At 42.4% G+C, this 17336-nt stretch overlaps 1 protein-coding gene across 10 annotated transcripts in view; it reads left to right on the top strand.

The window, feature by feature from the left end:
- LOC135550935 (disks large homolog 2) overlaps positions 1 to 17336 on the top strand; it is a 291390-nt gene that overhangs the window by 60351 nt on the left and 213703 nt on the right. For all 10 annotated transcript variants that reach the window (XM_064982190.1, XM_064982191.1, XM_064982192.1 and 7 more), the window contains exon 4: positions 10192 to 10260. In XM_064982190.1, coding sequence (XP_064838262.1) covers positions 10192 to 10260 — 69 coding nt within the window. The remainder of the gene's footprint in view (positions 1 to 10191; positions 10261 to 17336) is intronic.

Here is a 17336-nt window from a genome sequence, read left to right as displayed (position 1 = left end):
TGTTGGCTTTCAACGGTCATCGTTAAAAAGAATAGGCCTCCAATGTGAGATGAGAACTGATAATTGGTCCCTCGATCCCCTGGAATCGGGAGCCCTGAGCAGATCGCCAGCTCCACACACCCATCCCTTCTTTAGCAGTTTTCCCCATTACACAGAACGACTCTGCTGACAAACACAGGCTCTGGTTCTACTGTTTTTTGAAGCTGTTCCCAACACGGAAGTAACAGGAGCTGTGTCGGCAACAGTGTGCTGGACTGTGTAGCTCTAGCTAATTGGCCTTTGAGAGCCTGCTAGTGTTGGAAGAGCTCCAAGAACTTGGCTATGATGTATATACGCAGGCCTGGCCTGTGACATTGTAATTTAAAGGAATGGATGGAGAGAGGTGAAGGTGTGAGGGTTATAAATGCTTGCCCTTTGACGAAAGCAACTTTCCACAATGAAGCTGAGATGTCTATTAATAAGTCCTCGAAATGGAGCTAGAATAAATCATTTATAGATTATTCTAGATTTTATTCATCATTCTTTTACTTGTTTGAACTACTTGTTGAGTCCTTGATTAGATTTGAATGTCGATTCTCACCCTGATGTTCATGACCATAGAAAAAGATGGAGCTTGGAAGCTCGAACCCTGGCAATTTGACTGATAAACTCATGGGTACATTCGCAATGTCTACTTTGTATTGTGATGCAATAATTCCCATGGTATTTTGGTGCTGGATTGCCATGGTAATATAGAATGTTCATTTAAATGATGTGGCTATTTGTAATGTCAGTTGAGTTGACTTTACAAATCACTGCACATATTGAAGGGTACACTTCCTGCTTTTACTTCCTGGCATCATGGGTACCATCAATTTCTGCCAGTCCACCCATGCGCCAAATACAACAGGTGTAGACCTAATCTAGCTAACATTTTCTAAGGGATGAGTAGTAGTGTTTGGAAATGTTTTGTGTGATGGTGATGCTGCTTTTTAGTCCAGGACTAGGCTTAATCTGTCCCCGAAACTGTCCCAATACTACTATACAGATCATTATGATTGAATCAAATCAAATGTATTTGTCACATGCGCCGAATACAACAGGTGTAGACCTTACCGTGAAATGCTTACTTTAAGTCCTTAACGAACAATGAAGTTCAAGAAATGGAATTAAGAAAATATTTACTAAATAAACTGAAGTAAAAAAATACAATAAAAAAGTAAAGCAAGAAAATGGCATAACAATAACAAGGCTGTATACAGGGGGTACCGGTACCGAGTCAGTGTGCGGGGGTACAGGTTAGTCCAGGTAATATGTACATGTAGGTAGGGGTAAAGTGACTACGCATAAATAATAAACAGCGAGTAGCAGCTGAGTAAAAAATAAATGGGGGGGGGGCATTTGAAAAATTGTTCAGCAGTCTTATGGCTTGGGGGTAGAAGCTGTTAAGGAGCCTTTTGAACCTAGATTTGGCGCTCCGATACCGCTTGCCGTGCGGTAGCAAAGAGAAAAGTCTATGACTTGGGTGACTGGAGTGTTTTACAATTTTTGGGGCTTTCCTCTGTCACCGTCTAGTACATAGGTCATGGATGGCAGGAAGCTTGGCCCCAGTGATGTACTGGCCCGTATGCACTACCCTCTGTAGCGCCTTCCGGTCAGATGCCTAGCAGTTGCCATAACAGGTAGTGATGCAACTGGTCAGGATGCTCTCGATGGTGCAGCTGTAGAACTTTTTGAGTATCTGGGGACCCATGCCAAATCTTTTCAGTCTCCTGAGGGGGAAAAGGTGTTGTCGTGCACTCTTCACAACTGTCTTGGTGTGTTTGGACCATGATAGTTTGTTTATGATGTGGACACCAAGGAACTTGAAACTCTCGACCCGCTCCACTAGAGCCCTGTCTATGTTAATGGGGCCTGTTTGACCCTCCTTTTTCTATAGTCCACTAAATCAAATCAAATTTATTTATATAGCCCTTCGTACATCAGCTGATATCTCAAAGTGCTGTACAGAAACCCAGCCTAAAACCCCAAACAGCAAGCAATGCAGGTGTAGAAGCACGGTGGCTAGGAAAAACTCCCTAGAAAGGCCAAAACCTAGGAAGAAACCTAGAGAGGAACCAGGCTATGTCGGGTGGCCATTCCTCTTCTGGCTGTGCCGGGTGGAGATTATAACAGAACATGGCCAAGATGTTCAAATGTTCATAAATGACCAGCATGGTCCAATAATAAGGCAGAACAGTTGAAACTGGAGCAGCAGCACGGCCAGGTGGACTGGGGACAGCAAGGAGTCATCATGTCAGGTAGTCCTGAGGCATGGTCCTAGGGCTCAGGTCCTCCGAGAGAGAGAGAAAGAAAGAGAGAATTAGAGATAGCACATTTAAATTCACACAGGACTCCTCCAGATATAACAAACTGACCCTAGCCCCCCGACACATAAACTACTGCAGCATAAATACTGGAGGCTGAGACAGGAGGGGTCAGGAGACACTGTGGCACTATCAGCTACTATTGTTTTGCTCACATTGAGGGAGAGGTTGTTGACCTGGCACGACACTGCCAGGTCTCTGACCTCCTTCCTATAGGTGGTATCATCGTTGTCAGTGATCATGCCTACCACTGTTGTGTCATCAGCAAACTTAATGATGATGTTGGAGTCGCGATTGGCCACGCAATCGTGGGTGAACAGGGAGTACAGGAGGGGATTAAGCACGCAACCCTGAGGGGCCCCAGTGTTGAGGATCAGTGTGGCAGATGTGTTGTTGCCTACCCTTATCACCTGGGCGTGGACCGTCAGGAAGTCCAGAATTCAGTTGCAGAGGGGGGTGTTTAGTCCCAGGGTCCTTAGCTTAATGATGATCTTTGTGGGCACTATAGGGTTGAACGCTGAGCTGCAGTCAATGAACAGCATTCTCACATAGGTGTTCCTTTTGTCTAGGTGGGAAAGGGCAGTGTGGAGTGCAATAGAGATTGCGTCATCTGTAGATCTGTTAGGGCGCTATGCGAATTGGAGTGGGTCTAGGGTTTCCGGCATGATGGTGTTGATGTGAGCCATGACCAGCCTTTCAAAGCATTTCATGGCTACCGATGTGAGTGCTATGGGGCAGTAATCATTTAGGCAGGTTACCTTAGTGTTCTTGGGCACAGGGACTATGGTGGTCTGTTTGAAACATGTAGGTATTACAGACTCGGTAAGGGAGAGGTTGAAAAAGTCAGTGGAGACTTGCCAGTTGGTCCGCACATGCTTTGAGTACACGTCCTGATTATCCGTCTGGCCCCGCGGCTTTGTGAATGTTGATCTATTTAAAGGTCTTGCTCACATCGGCTACGGAAAGTGTGATTATGCCATCATTAACTTGAATGGAGACCCCCTTTATATTAATTTTATTTCTATGTTCATGACATCATGCTGATGATTCTTAGCAGATTCATTAACCCTCATGCTACCAACTTATTTTACCAACTGGGGTCATTTTGGCCCCAAGAACAAACTGTTTGAAAAAGCAACAATAATTGCAAAACATTAACGTATTAAAACATAATTACACATGTAAATAATGTTATCTGAAATAAAAAGATCCAAAACAGACTGTTGTTTTAGCAACATTACAGTTAATTTGCATATTTTGCGAAACAAAAATATTCCCTTAAATAATGTGCAGCTTTTTTCCGAAGGACAATCCACATTAATACTAAAACGCTGATTTACCATCATTTGATTGTAGTATCATTTAGTTTTTGCTAGTTAAAGGGGAGTTAGACTAAACATGTTATTTTATTGAAAAAACAGATTTGTTCATTGATTTTGAGAGACAATTACCAAAAATAAGGCTTAGTTTTCTTTATTTACTTACCCCACTGCCAGCATCAGCATCATGAACCCATGGGAGTGGTAGGATGGCAGGATGCTTCCTAAAGCATGCTCAAATCCTAAATGTCACTTCAAACCAAATGTTATCGCAACCCAAATACCATAACAAGTTGCACATATAGAATATTGGAGGATATTATACTAATTCTGGTATTTATATAACATTAACTTAGACTAACTATTGAATAATACAAGTCAATACAGCACTATGTGTACATTCAGATGGTAGCTGGTTTCTGCGTTACAGTTCTACCAAATATTCATACCACAGACAGACTTTATGACCTCAATGATTGGAATCTATATGTATCTACTAGCATACTAGCAGATACCCATAGACTTCCAGTCATTGCGCTAACTCTAGTTAGCATTGGCTTGTGAAACTATATCTACCTTCTTTCATATTGGACACAGAGACATAAAAATGGTATCCACTAGTTCATATGACTCTGGGGAAGTAGATAAAGGGCATAATTGCCATATTCATGAAATACTCCTTTAAGGAGCTTTGGAGATTATTCCACATGAGAGGCGCAAAAAAAACTGAAAGCAGATTTACTTAACACCGTGGAGATTGAAAGGATCTTCAGGGTTAGCCATCCCTGAGTCCAGGTCTGGTAACTGTGTGGTGATTGAAGGTATCTTCAGGGTTAGCCATCCCTGAGTCCAGGTCTGGTAACTGTGTGGTGATTGAAGGTATCTTCAGCGTTAGCCATCCCTGAGTCCAGGTCTGGTAACTGTGTGGTGATTGAAGGTATCTTCAGGGTTAGCCATCCCTGAGTCCAGGTCTGGTAACTGTGTGGTGATTGATGGTATCCTCAGGGTTAGCCATCCCTGAGTCCAGGTCTGGTAACTGTGTGGTGATTGAAGGTATCCTCAGGGTTAGCCTTCCCTGAGTCCAGGTCTGGTAACTGTGTGGTGATTGAAGGTATCTTCAGGGTTAGCCATCCCTGAGTCCAGGTCTGGTAACTGTGTGGTGATTGAAGGTATCCTCAGCGTTAGCCTTCCCTGAGTCCAGGTCTGGTAACTGTGTGGTGATTGAAGGTATCTTCAGGGTTAGCCATCCCTGAGTCCAGGTCTGGTAACTGTGTGGTGATTGAAGGTATCTTCAGGGTTAGCCATCCCTGAGTCCAGGTCTGGTAACTGTGTGGTGATTGAAGGTATCTTCAGGGTTAGCCATCCCTGAGTACAGGTCTGGTAACTGGGTGGTGATTGAAGGGATCTTCAGGGTTAGCCATCCCTGAGTCCAGGTCTGGTAACTGGGTGGTGATTGAAGGGATTTTCAGGGTTAGCCATCCCTGAGTCCAGGTCTGGTAACTGGGTGGTGATTGAAGGTATCTTCAGGGTTAGCCATCCCTGAGTCCAGGTCTGGTAACTGTGTGGTGATTGAAGGTATCTTCAGGGTTAGCCATCCCTGAGTCCAGGTCTGGTAACTGGGTGGTGATTGAAGGGATCTTCAGGGTTAGCCATCCCTGAGTCCAGGTCTGGTAACTGTGTGGTGATTGAAGGGATCCCTTCAGGGTTAGCCATCCCTGAGTCCAGGTCTGGTAACTGTGTGGTGATTGAAGGTATCTTCAGGGTTAGCCATCCCTGAGTCCAGGTCTGGTAACTGTGTGGTGATTGAAGGTATCTTCAGGGTTAGCCATCCCTGAGTCCAGGTCTGGTAACTGTGTGGTGATTGAAGGTATCTTCAGGGTTAGCCATCCCTGAGTCCAGGTCTGGTAACTGGGTGGTGATTGAAGGGATCTTCAGGGTTAGCCATCCCTGAGTCCAGGTCTGGTAACTGGGTGGTGATTGAAGGGATTTTCAGGGTTAGCCATCCCTGAGTCCAGGTCTGGTAACTGGGTGGTGATTGGAGGTATCTTCAGGGTTAGCCATCCCTGAGTCCAGGTCTGGTAACTGTATGGTGATTGAAGGTATCTTCAGGGTTAGCCATCCCTGAGTCCAGGTCTGGTAACTGGGTGGTGATTGGAGGTATCTTCAGGGTTAGCCATCCCTGAGTCCAGGTCTGGTAACTGTATGGTGATTGAAGGTATCTTCAGGGTTAGCCATCCCTGAGTCCAGGTCTGGTAACTGTATGGTGATTGAAGGTATCTTCAGGGTTAGCCATCCCTGAGTCCAGGTCTGGTAACTGGGTGGTGATTGGAGGTATCTTCAGGGTTAGCCATCCCTGAGTCCAGGTCTGGTAACTGGGTGGTGATTGAAGGGATTTTCAGGGTTAGCCATCCCTGAGTCCAGGTCTGGTAACTGGGTGGTGATTGGAGGTATCTTCAGGGTTAGCCATCCCTGAGTCCAGGTCTGGTAACTGTATGGTGATTGAAGGGATCTTCAGGGTTAGCCATCCCTGAGTCCAGGTCTGGTAACTGGGTGGTGATTGAAGGGATCTTCAGGGTTAGCCATCCCTGAGTCCGGGTCTGGTAAGTTATACATCTGAAGGTTAACAATGAGGTAAGGTATGGCGGAAGTTTATGCAAGAGGGCTTTGTAGACTAAAAGAGTGCAATGCAGACCAAGTCTTCAAAGAGGGACAGCCTACTTGCTGATACAAAATGCAATGATGTGTACTGAACCTATCGCTCGTAATAAAGCACAATGCTCTATGATAAACTGCAACAAATTGTTACAGTGTCAGCGGCATTCATATAGAAGATATCTCCATAGCCAATAACTGAAATGAATGTTGACTGAATGATTTGTTTGCTATTTAATGTTCCTATTAAATAAGGCTATGACGCCAGTTGGCAGCAGGTAGCTTAGCGGTTAAGAGCATTGGGCCAGAGCATTGGGCCATGTGCCCTTGAGCAAGGCTGTAACGCTTGTCATCAGGGGAAAGAGAGGAGGACCAAAATGCAGCCTGATGATTATCCATTTTAATAGAATACTTTAACAACGAACAAAAAACCAACAAACTGCACGAAGACGAAACAGTCCCGTACCGTGAACACAGGAAACAGGAACAATCACCCACAACCCACAATACAAAACAGGCTACCTAAATATGGTTCTCAATCAGGGACAATGATTGACAGCTGCCTCTGATTGAGAACCATACCAGGCCAAACACAGAAATAGAAAATCATAGACAAACTAACATAGATAAGTCACGCCCTGACCATACTAAAACAAAAGACAAAACAAAGGATCTAAGGTCAGAACGTGACAAATGCACTTAACCCTAATTGCTCCTGTATTTCGCTCTGGATAAGAGTGACTGCTAAATTACTCAAATGTAAAATTAGTTTGAGGGCTCCTACTGATATGTATTAACCATAGATGACTAACAGGGGACGCTGCATTGAAGCCACCGCTCAACCATCTTGGTATTCCTTCTCCATTGTAAAAAAGATTTTGAAAGCAAAAGAAATACATTTATTAATGTCTACATTAGTTTTTGACAAGTACTGTATGTTATATTACAGATACCTAAATGCATGCTTGAACATTATATTAAGAGAACTGAACAATTATTAAAAACATATTCCTTCAAATATTTTTCTGAGTACTAATGTCACTGTCCCGACTACAACAAATAAATGCTTAAATACATGTCATTTTGTCTTTGAAACATTTAATTGAAATATTTTAGAATTCCTTTCCTGTGGAGGACTGCTCCTTCCAATGAGTTAATGGAGCTTGTGGCTTCAAAGCCTCTCATTGGCCATTACATAGCATCAGCAATCCAAGGTTTATACACATCATTGCTTACTACCCCATGAGGCATCAATTTTGCAAATGATGGGATCTGTAAGAATGTATAAATTACCAAGCGATACAGTCACTCCTGTACAACAGTGTTCTTAACTTCTTGTCCTGTAGGGCTGCAGAGTTTTACTAGCTTTTGACCCAGGACAACATTAGTTTTGAAATATTTGTGTTGTTGGTTAATTGATGTAATTTGACACCAAAAAAATACATATTGATCCATTCCAACCAGAGATAACAGTACATACATTAAATAATTATGAGGATTTTCACAATAAAGCCCAAAGGCTAATTTCTATTGTGGTCACATGATTTTTGTGTCGTGTGACAAAAGCCCACATGTACTGCTGCTCTCCAGGATCAGGGTTGAAGGAACACAGCTGCATTTTCCAGTGTGATTTCTTCACACAACACTTGATTAACTGGTCACCCCAATTGATCATGAAATCAATTACTCTATAGAGTACTGGAAAATATGTCAATTTGGCATTTTAGAATATTTCATGTCTCGTTTGAAATGCTGTGGTTAGTTGATATAGGACAAACCTTTTTATTTTCTATTCATCCACTAGGGGGAAGCTAGTCTTGGTAAAAGATCTCCCCCAGTACAAAGGTGAAGTCTGAGTTAAATCGTATTTCTCTCAATATGATAACATTTTCATTATCGTTGCACACAATTTTCTGTAGATCTTAATTTCAATATCCCAATGATCTATGCAATCAATTAATGCATCTCAAAACAAAACTTTTTTTGTGTGTGCAATTCCTCAGTTCTCCCTCTGTTTTACGATTTCTATGACCCTTTAGACCCAATGTCTATCACCCATGATCTTTTTTCCATGCTGTGTGTGTGTGCATGCGCGTGTGTGTGTGTGCATGCCCGTGTGTATGTGTGTATGTGTGTTTATGTTTGTGTGTGTGTGTGTGTGTGTGTGTGTGTATGTGTGTGTATGCGTGTGCGTGTGTGTTTGACATGGCTTGGCATCTAACCAGCGACCTCAGTAATCCAGTAGTAATCCTATCTCTCCCCATTGAAACATTCCTGGTTCCATACATATTGTTCCTTTTCCAGAGCTGTACAAACTGATAGATATACAGTATATATGTATAGATCTGAACTAATGTACATCAAATCAAATATACTGTTCAAAAGCCCTTGGTGTTAAAGGAGTGGAGGTGAATGTTTAGTAGATGCATGGGGATAAGTGAAGGGGTTATAGAGGTCACAGGGGACTTTGAATTCTGAGATTGGGTCACCTGCCCTACTACTGTGTATGCTAGAAGAGCAGTTCTGTATACACTCTCTTACAGCATGGTCCCTAGATAGAAAGAAACACGAAGCAGGTCATAGCCTCTGCAAGCCTTCTGTCCCCTGGCCAACATGGTCTGCATTGTGTTGGTTTACCTAACGCTTCGGGGGGAAGTTTCCCCTACCCTTACAGAAAAACCATATGAGTTTATGTGAAATCATGTGTTTTTGATCCTAACCTTAATCATTGGGAAAATGATAAATTGATCCCAGATCAGCATCTAGGGGCAACTTTACCGTACACCTTATACCCAAAACCATAGTTACATTTGTGTAGAAACAACCTGAAAAGTAGGGCCACAAACATGTCCCATAACTTCACTCCGTCTGCTCATTTGAATCAGAACTTTCCCGAAAATGATTTGATGTCTGCGTTGTGTTACAAAACACAAGCCGAGTGTATTAAGCCATGCTGAATAGATGAAGGCTTAACAAAATCAGTGCTTTGTGGCAGAGTGTTGACACTCTCTATCCCATGCAATCTGGTACAGTATTTTTGATCCCACTGTGTGCTTTTGTGCCACTTCAGCCTGAGGTTGTGCAAGCGCAAGCTGCAGTCTTTTCTTATGTTTTGCTTGGATTCATTTGACTTTAAGAATTTCCTTGGACATATTTTAAATACAAGAATGAGAGTGTAGATGGTAAGTAAACAAGAGACATTTTGTGTGTGTGTGTGTGTGTGTGTGTGCGTTCATCCGTGTGTGTGTGTGTGTGTGTGTGTGTGTGTGTGTGTGTGTGTGTGTGTGTGTGTGTGTGTTCATCCGTGTGTGTGTGTGTGTGTGTGTGTGTGTGTGTGTATTCATCCGTGTGTGTGTGTGTGCGTTCATCCGTGTGTGTGTGTTGTGTGTGTGTGTGTGTGTGTGCGTGTGTGTGTGTGTGTGTGTGTGTGTGTGTGTGTGTGTGTGTGTGCATTCATCCGTGTGTGTGTGTGTGCGTTCATCCGTGTGTGTATACCAGGTTTAAGCATTTATTTTTGATAGTGTTGGACATAATAATAGTTGGGGTACTGATTGAAGAGTCACCTTGGTCAAAAGTCAAACAAATAGCGAGGTACTGCTCAGCATCAACGGTTAATGGCAGGATGTCTCTGTATTGTGGAGATGAGGTTTTATACCCTGATCTACTATTAAGACAATTAGGCTGTTTATGATTCAGAGGGACTTATAGGTTAAAGAAACTGTGTAACTTTGAAAATAGTTAGTTTCTCTGTACTCACAATGTTTCATTGTGGTTTCAGTTATTCATTTCCAATTAAGCTTATTCTACATTTATATGAACGTATTGTATTGTAATAACCTAATATAATGATACTTAGTGTGTGTGTGTGTCCTCAGATGGGGGAGCGGAGCAGCTCGGAGCACGGTGGGAAGGACCAGACACCGATCAGTGTGAAAGTCTCTGAAGTGAGTACCCTGTGGACACCTCTCTCTGCCTACCACACATACACAATTCATGTCTCAAGGCTTAAAAATCCTTCTTTAACCCGTCTCCTCCCCTTCATCTACACTGATTTAACTGTATTCATGAAGTGACATCAATAAGGGATCATAGATTTCAGCTGGATTCACCTGGTCAGTCCATGTCATGGAAAGAGCAGGTGTTCTTACTGTTTCGTACATTTAGTGTATGTTCTTTTTAATTCTGTCGTGCTACGCTACTGGCCTCTTGTTGTTAAAGTGAACGTTTTCTCAACATTGTCTGATTGGTGGTGAGCTGGCAATGTCAGCGTGATCCAGGATCTATTCACCTATCATCTCTCAGGTCAACAACATAGGTTAAACACGTTAAAAAAAATGGCCAGTCAACAGCAATGTTTCGGAGACCCAGAGGGTTCAACATCAGCGGCTTCCCCACTGCGGGGCTAGAGGGGTCTTTATGAGGGAGACAACACCGAATGTTGACTTAAACTGTTGATGGCTTTCTAGGCAGTACCAAGAGGCAGCATTATGGACAGGCTTTGAAGCCCCAGGTGTGGGAAAACACACAGACTTGTTTACTAGGCTCAAGGCACAGAGCTTTTATCACCGGCTGGATTGCTATACACTGGGGCTATGGGAAAACAGTTTTTAGTTGCTTCTCTGGACGCCTAGCCTTTTGCCGGTGTGAGCAGAGCACCACTTTATCAAGTCTTCTCAGACGTGACACACTTTGAATTCTTGTAAATATAATTAGATTTTTTTCCCCCCCCATAGTCAATTATGGTAATTTCTTATTGCAATATAAAATTCCTAATTTATTTAATAGAAATCGGATAGAAAATTCCAATAGAAAATGGAGCCCTGAACTAGAGGAATAGAAAAACAACACGGAACAGAGAGAGGTGGCCGGAGGAGTGAAGGTGTGTACTGTAGCATGAGAAATGTGTCAAGGCTTAGTCATGTTGTGTGGGTCCTGAACAGATGATTGTTTGGATACAGAGCTTGCTAGAGATAGGGGAGCTCAGCTAACGACTGCTTCCTGTTTCTCAAGCCCCTCCCCTCCCTCTCTCTCTTTCTGTCTTTCTCACTCTTCATGCACCATTCTACACCTTTCCTCGCCCCCATTTCTCCCTTCCTATCGCCCCCTCGCTTCTCTCTCTCTCTCTCTCTCTCTCTCTCTCTCTCTCTCTCTCTCTCTCTCTCTCTCTCTCTCTCTCTCTCTCTCTCTCTCTCTCTCTCTCTCTCTCTCTCTCTCTCTCTCTCTCTCTCTCTCCCCCTCCTGTATGTAAGGCAGTGACACTAGCAGTAATTGCCACCTCTTGCCCTCACAGCCAACCCCAGTACCTTCACAGAGCCAATCACTCTGGTGAGACACACTCTGCCCATAACTTTGGTTTTGGAAGTTCACAAGCATGATACAGAGAGTCTCCGATTATAGACCCTATCTAATCAATGTCCATGTATTTTTATCAGGGCATTCAGACCTAACCAGCTTTCCATGATTCATTAAAACACACTGCTCATTGGGAAAGTGTGTTAGAATTATTTGATTAACATAGTCAAGGCGACTCATTGCATTGCTTTTATTTTAATGTGCGTTTAATTGTATTTCATCTAAACAATATATATTTCATAATCATGTTTTGAACATTCAATTACAAATAACCCAATAGCCTTGTCATAAAGCATTAGTACAAATGAATACAAATCTTACAAGCCACAGGAGTGATCTGAGCAAAGGTGCAAATCAACGACTGTAAAATGTTGTTAAAATTCAGAAGCTCTTGTTCCATAGTCTGGGCAACAAGAAGCTCAGCAAAGTACATGAGATTATCCCTGCACAAGGGCGGGGGATATGGTCTGAGAGCTTGAGACCAGAATAAAGTGATTATATCATCTAACTACAGAAACGTAGGTAACAGCAGCTTGAGATGTACCATGTCACTGTTTGGAGTTGCACTGCTTATTTTGCCTTTTGGGCAGATCTTTTTTTTTTTTGAGAATTAAAGTTACTACCTGGAATGAATTCCGCACTGTGCTTTATAGACATGCAGACCTTTTTGATATAGGTATGTTACAGCTGGGCTGGAACAAAAGCCCGCACACTTCGGCCCTTATTATTGTCCATCCATGATCTCAAATGTATTCTACTTCAGACGTTGTCTCCTTGTCATGAAAAGGCCATGGTCAAGGTCAAACACTAAAGTAGACTAAATAAAAACCTGTCTCTCTTATGTCCTGACTCCTGTGTGCATGTATCCACTGTATCAGTTACATCCAGAATTCACAATACCTCACCTATACCTATCGATGAGAGGCAGCAAAGTTAAATCATTCACCCTACATAATCTAATCAGGCGAAGCCAGCTTGAGTCCCATCTGCTGAAAAGATTAGCCTTAGTAAACACCCCTTCTGAGCTGTGTGTGTGAATAGATAGTCAGTGCATTTGTGAGTGGAGGGCGCTGCTATGTCCACAAAATGAAAGCATTAATCAAAGTGCTCTTATGTGAGGAACTTCAATCAGAGGACCAATCATTCTACAGGCAGCAGGTAAACACCAGAGTTGAATATGAGAGAGAGACAATGATGATAACTCTGTAATAGTGTTACCACGATACCAGTACAGCGATGCTACAGATGTAGGATCTTAATTTGATCACGCTTTTGTAAGATAACTTTAAAACGTTTAGTGTATTTGAGGTTTTAAAAGGCTTCTGAAACTTGTAATTTCCACGTTGTAATTTCAGACTTGATTTTCCCTTACAAAAAATGTATCAACCCCTACAAAAATGTCCATTAATTATAATCCACATAATAATTCACATTTCCTGTTGCTGCAGGATTATGTTTCTGCTGTAGCAAATTGGCTCAAATTAAGATCCTACATCTGTAGGAAGTAAGGAAGGAAAGGAAACATGAAGCAGACTTCACCCAGAGTCAGTCATCTTTGTTTATTTAACAAATAACACACACTATTCTACAAAAGTAGGTTTTAAAGAGTGATGTCTGCTCCGTGTTTTCCTTTTTGCCAAGGACAATCTTACAACAACACTACTCTTTAACCTTATCGCACCCGGTGGCTGTTTGTCCTCTCATGTCCAAAGCAGCGTCAATGGGCTCACTTCTGACCAAGTAACATGTGTTTACTTGTTTGAAGTAATCCAATGATTCAAATATTTTCTAACTAGGAGTAGACATGGTTTGCTAATTTGTCTGCATTTGGTTTGTTAGCTAAGCTCTTGGGCTTTATCGCATGTTGATTAAAACATTTCTGGAGCTGCAATTCCTCTAAAATCATGTAATAATATTTAATATTAATAATATATCTACAGTGCTGTGAAAAAGTATTTTCCCCCTTTATAATTTTGTCTACTTTTGCATATTTCTGATACGGAATGTTATCAGATATTCAATCAAAACCTGATATTACATAAAGGAAACCTGAGTCAACAAATAACACAACAATTACATACTTAGTTAATTTATTTCATAAACAAATAACCACAAAAATTATTGGTATTTTATTGAATTAATTAACAAAGTTATGCAACACCCAACACCCCTGTGGGAAAAAGTAATTGTCCCCTTACGCCCTATAATTATTTGTCAACTTTCCTAATATTAAGCACATTGCTTATCTTTACTACAGGAGTATAGCCTTCCTGGCTGGCATGAAAATGAACCACGGGAAAAGCCTTCTCCATTCTCTATTTAAGTGCATAGATGACATGTATCTGTTCCCGCTGCCCCTGTTTCCAGACAGGTGTATGATAATAGTCCATTCTAATTCAAAACAAATTTCACACATATATTATTTAGTATATGTAAAGACCAGCTTCATTTGAGAATAGTCTGATGGGTGACAATAGTAGCCTGTCACTTGTGAAGTATGTATTAAATCAAATCAAATTGTATTAGTCACATGCGCTGAATACAGCAGGTGTAGTAGACCTTACAGTGAAATGCTTACTTACGAGCCCCTAACCAACAGTGCAGTTTCCAAAAATACAGATAAGAATAAGAGGATGGCATATTATATTATTATTATTCATATTATTATTAACTATTATGTTATGTAAAGGCCATGCATTTTCTTGGTGACTGTCTGGCTAGTTAATATGAATATGCCATAAGAGTTGCAATGGTGAGTACCGGTATTGAAGTCAACATGACCACACAACGCAACATCAGCTTCTTCTCCTCCTGGTTTGATGAGAAAAGTGTTTCATAACACAAGAGTAGTTGGGACAGCCAATGTGTGGGCATCAAAGCAAAGAAAGGTCCGGGGTGTTAGAAATGCCTGGCTGCATTTTGGTCCCAGTCTGTCCCTGGTATCCATTGTGGGCAGCCATTATGCTGTTTATTAGGAAAAACAAATGCTGTTAGTCAGTGTGCTGTGACCACATGTTTGACCTGGCTGCCCAGAGGGGGTCTGTGTGTCTATGTTTGTGTTTGACCTTCGACTCGATATTGATTTGTTGCTATTAGGATGTGACCTTCGTTTGGCCAAAGTATGTCACCCTTTGACCTTAAGGGGTTTGGCTGTGTATCTTCTGCTTTGCTCATCAACTTATTGCAGTGTGGGGGGAGATGAGCTGAATCCCTGTTTAGATGCATTTCACACTGTTATTACTTTCAGCTGCAGTTCCAGAGCAATGTGATCTTGGTTAAATATAAAAGTGTTGTATTACCATAAATAGAGTAGTGTTTTATAGTTTACAATAAAACACCTAAACAGTGAAGCAATAAAAAAATTATAATTTATCCATAATGGGCTATTTAAGATTTGTCTCTGCAAAAAAATGGATACGTCAAACATTGCTGTATGTTTTCAATATCACGTTAGCACACTGAGCTAAAGTCTAGGCCTTAGCTCTTGGCACAAACAGGGAGTTTCAAGGTTATTCATCATAGTCTCATGGTAACAGACCACAACAGAAAGGCTTGACTTCTGGTATGGTTTGTGGTTCCAAAGGGAAAGCACTTCAGGATCCAGCAGTCCAATAACTAAGGCCAGTGTGTTCTAGACATAGATATAGAACCATTATATATTATTTATGGTTCTAGCTCTACACACTGAAATACCGACAATGCACCTTTTTAAGTAGTGGTTCCCGACCTTTTTCTGTTACTGTACACCAACTGCATTCTGCTGTGCCCAGAGTACCCCTGAAGTACCCCCTCATGCATTTTACCAGTCAGCCTATGGTCTCATGAGTCTTCTCAAGTACCCCCGTGTCCTAGTACCTCTGGTTGGGAACCACAGTTTTAAAGGGAATTTCCCCAGTGTTCGTAGAGATCGCATTCATTCAAGACAAGAGCAATGCGTTTGTCGGTCAATCCACTTTGGATTGAGGTTTGAAACAGTATTTTCCTGTTGATTTCATTGTTCTCAACTTGTCACTGTGCAATGTTAGCTACACTAGAACTTACAGCATATCCAGGCTAAATGTGCTTTCTACAGTAGCTTGCTAGCGTTGTCTTTGAGGTGCCACTCTCAGCAGCCTATAGATACACAGCTGTTGAAAAAGCAAACTGTACAAAATATCAAGGAAATAGAATTTGTTGTAGTATGTCTAGCTAGCTTTGTTTTAAGGACAGTTTTTAGATCAAAACCTTGCCCTTTCTTTCATGAAATCTCTGCCTCCAAACATTCATTGTGAATCACATAAACTGACCTGCTCAACTGGAATGTAATTGAAGAGCCACACATACCCATACACAGACAGACGCATATACCCACACACAGACAGACGCACATACCCACACACAGACAGACGCACATACCCATACACAGACAGACGCACATACCCACACACAGACAGACGCACATACCCACACACAGACAGACGCACATACCCATACACAGACAGACGCACATACCCACACACAGACAGACATACATCCACACGCAGACAGACACACACCCACAAACAGACAGACGCACAACCACACACAGACAGACACACACCCACACACACGTACTGAAATACTTGGTCACACTTCACAGTAGATTATCCTATACCATTGTAAAAACATTAGTTTTTATAACCCTGTTCAGAACTACTATAGGTACACATTGTTACATAATTCCTTTCTTCCATCCATTCATCCTTTCATCCATTTGCTCAGTCAGTCAGTCAGTCAGTCAGTCAGTCAGTCAGTCAGTCAGTCAGTCAGTCAAAAGTCAGAAACAGCTGGGGAACCTTATTCTTTCCGCTCCGTCTCAACTGTGCATCAGCATCACCACCACGACTCTTTTCCTCCGCTCTCGTCTCCTTCCACTCTGTCGCTCAGTTGTCGGCTGGAAAGCAGAGGAGGAGAGGAGATGAGAGTGGAGGGAGAAGGTTCTCAGGTTGGGGGGGGCCAAGCCTGTGGCTCGCTTTCCAGCAGAACTTGTGCATTTGTACGGCAGATGACGTGTGCTGGACTTTAAGATTGCGTTAGGATCATGAATGCCTTCAGCATTGTGGAGGAGGACTCCAGTTTCTCAGAGGGGCCCCACTTCCAGTAGTGGCTATCTGTGTGCCATCTCTCCCGTGGCAGCTCACTCTCCCACCCCCTCTTCTTCCTTTCCATCTCACACATTTCTTGGTGGTGATGAATTCCAGCATAGGTTGAGCTTTTCTGCCCGCAATGGATTGTCTTTGCATTGTAACAACTAAGGTAAGAGCAGCAGTGAGAGCGACAGAATGAGAGAGAGAGAGAGAGAGAGAAAACGAGAGGGATGCAGCGTGAACGGGAGGGAAGAAGCTATGTCTGTGTGTGTGTGCTCCAGCATTGGTTTCTCTGCATATTTCACACTGTCTGCTCAACGAGTGTGTGTGTGTCTGTGTGTGTGTGTGTGTGTGTGTGTGTGTGTGTGTGTGTGTGTGTGTGTGTGTGTGTGTGTGTGTGTTTGTTTATATATGTGTGCGCTCATGCGCAGCAGTCTTGAATGGTTAACAGGCTTAAAGCCCACTGGGGAGTGACAGCACCTCTATTGAGATGTCACTCTTCTAGAACTTGATGGAAACTTCAGGCAGCCCTCCGCTGCTCCAATCAGAGAGCTAATGAGCCT

This window comes from Oncorhynchus masou, chromosome 12 (assembly GCF_036934945.1).
Source record: "Oncorhynchus masou masou isolate Uvic2021 chromosome 12, UVic_Omas_1.1, whole genome shotgun sequence".
NCBI classification, from domain to species: domain Eukaryota; kingdom Metazoa; phylum Chordata; class Actinopteri; order Salmoniformes; family Salmonidae; genus Oncorhynchus; species Oncorhynchus masou.
Note: the sequence above shows the minus strand (reverse complement) of the source record. Positions and strands in the feature narration are given on the sequence as shown.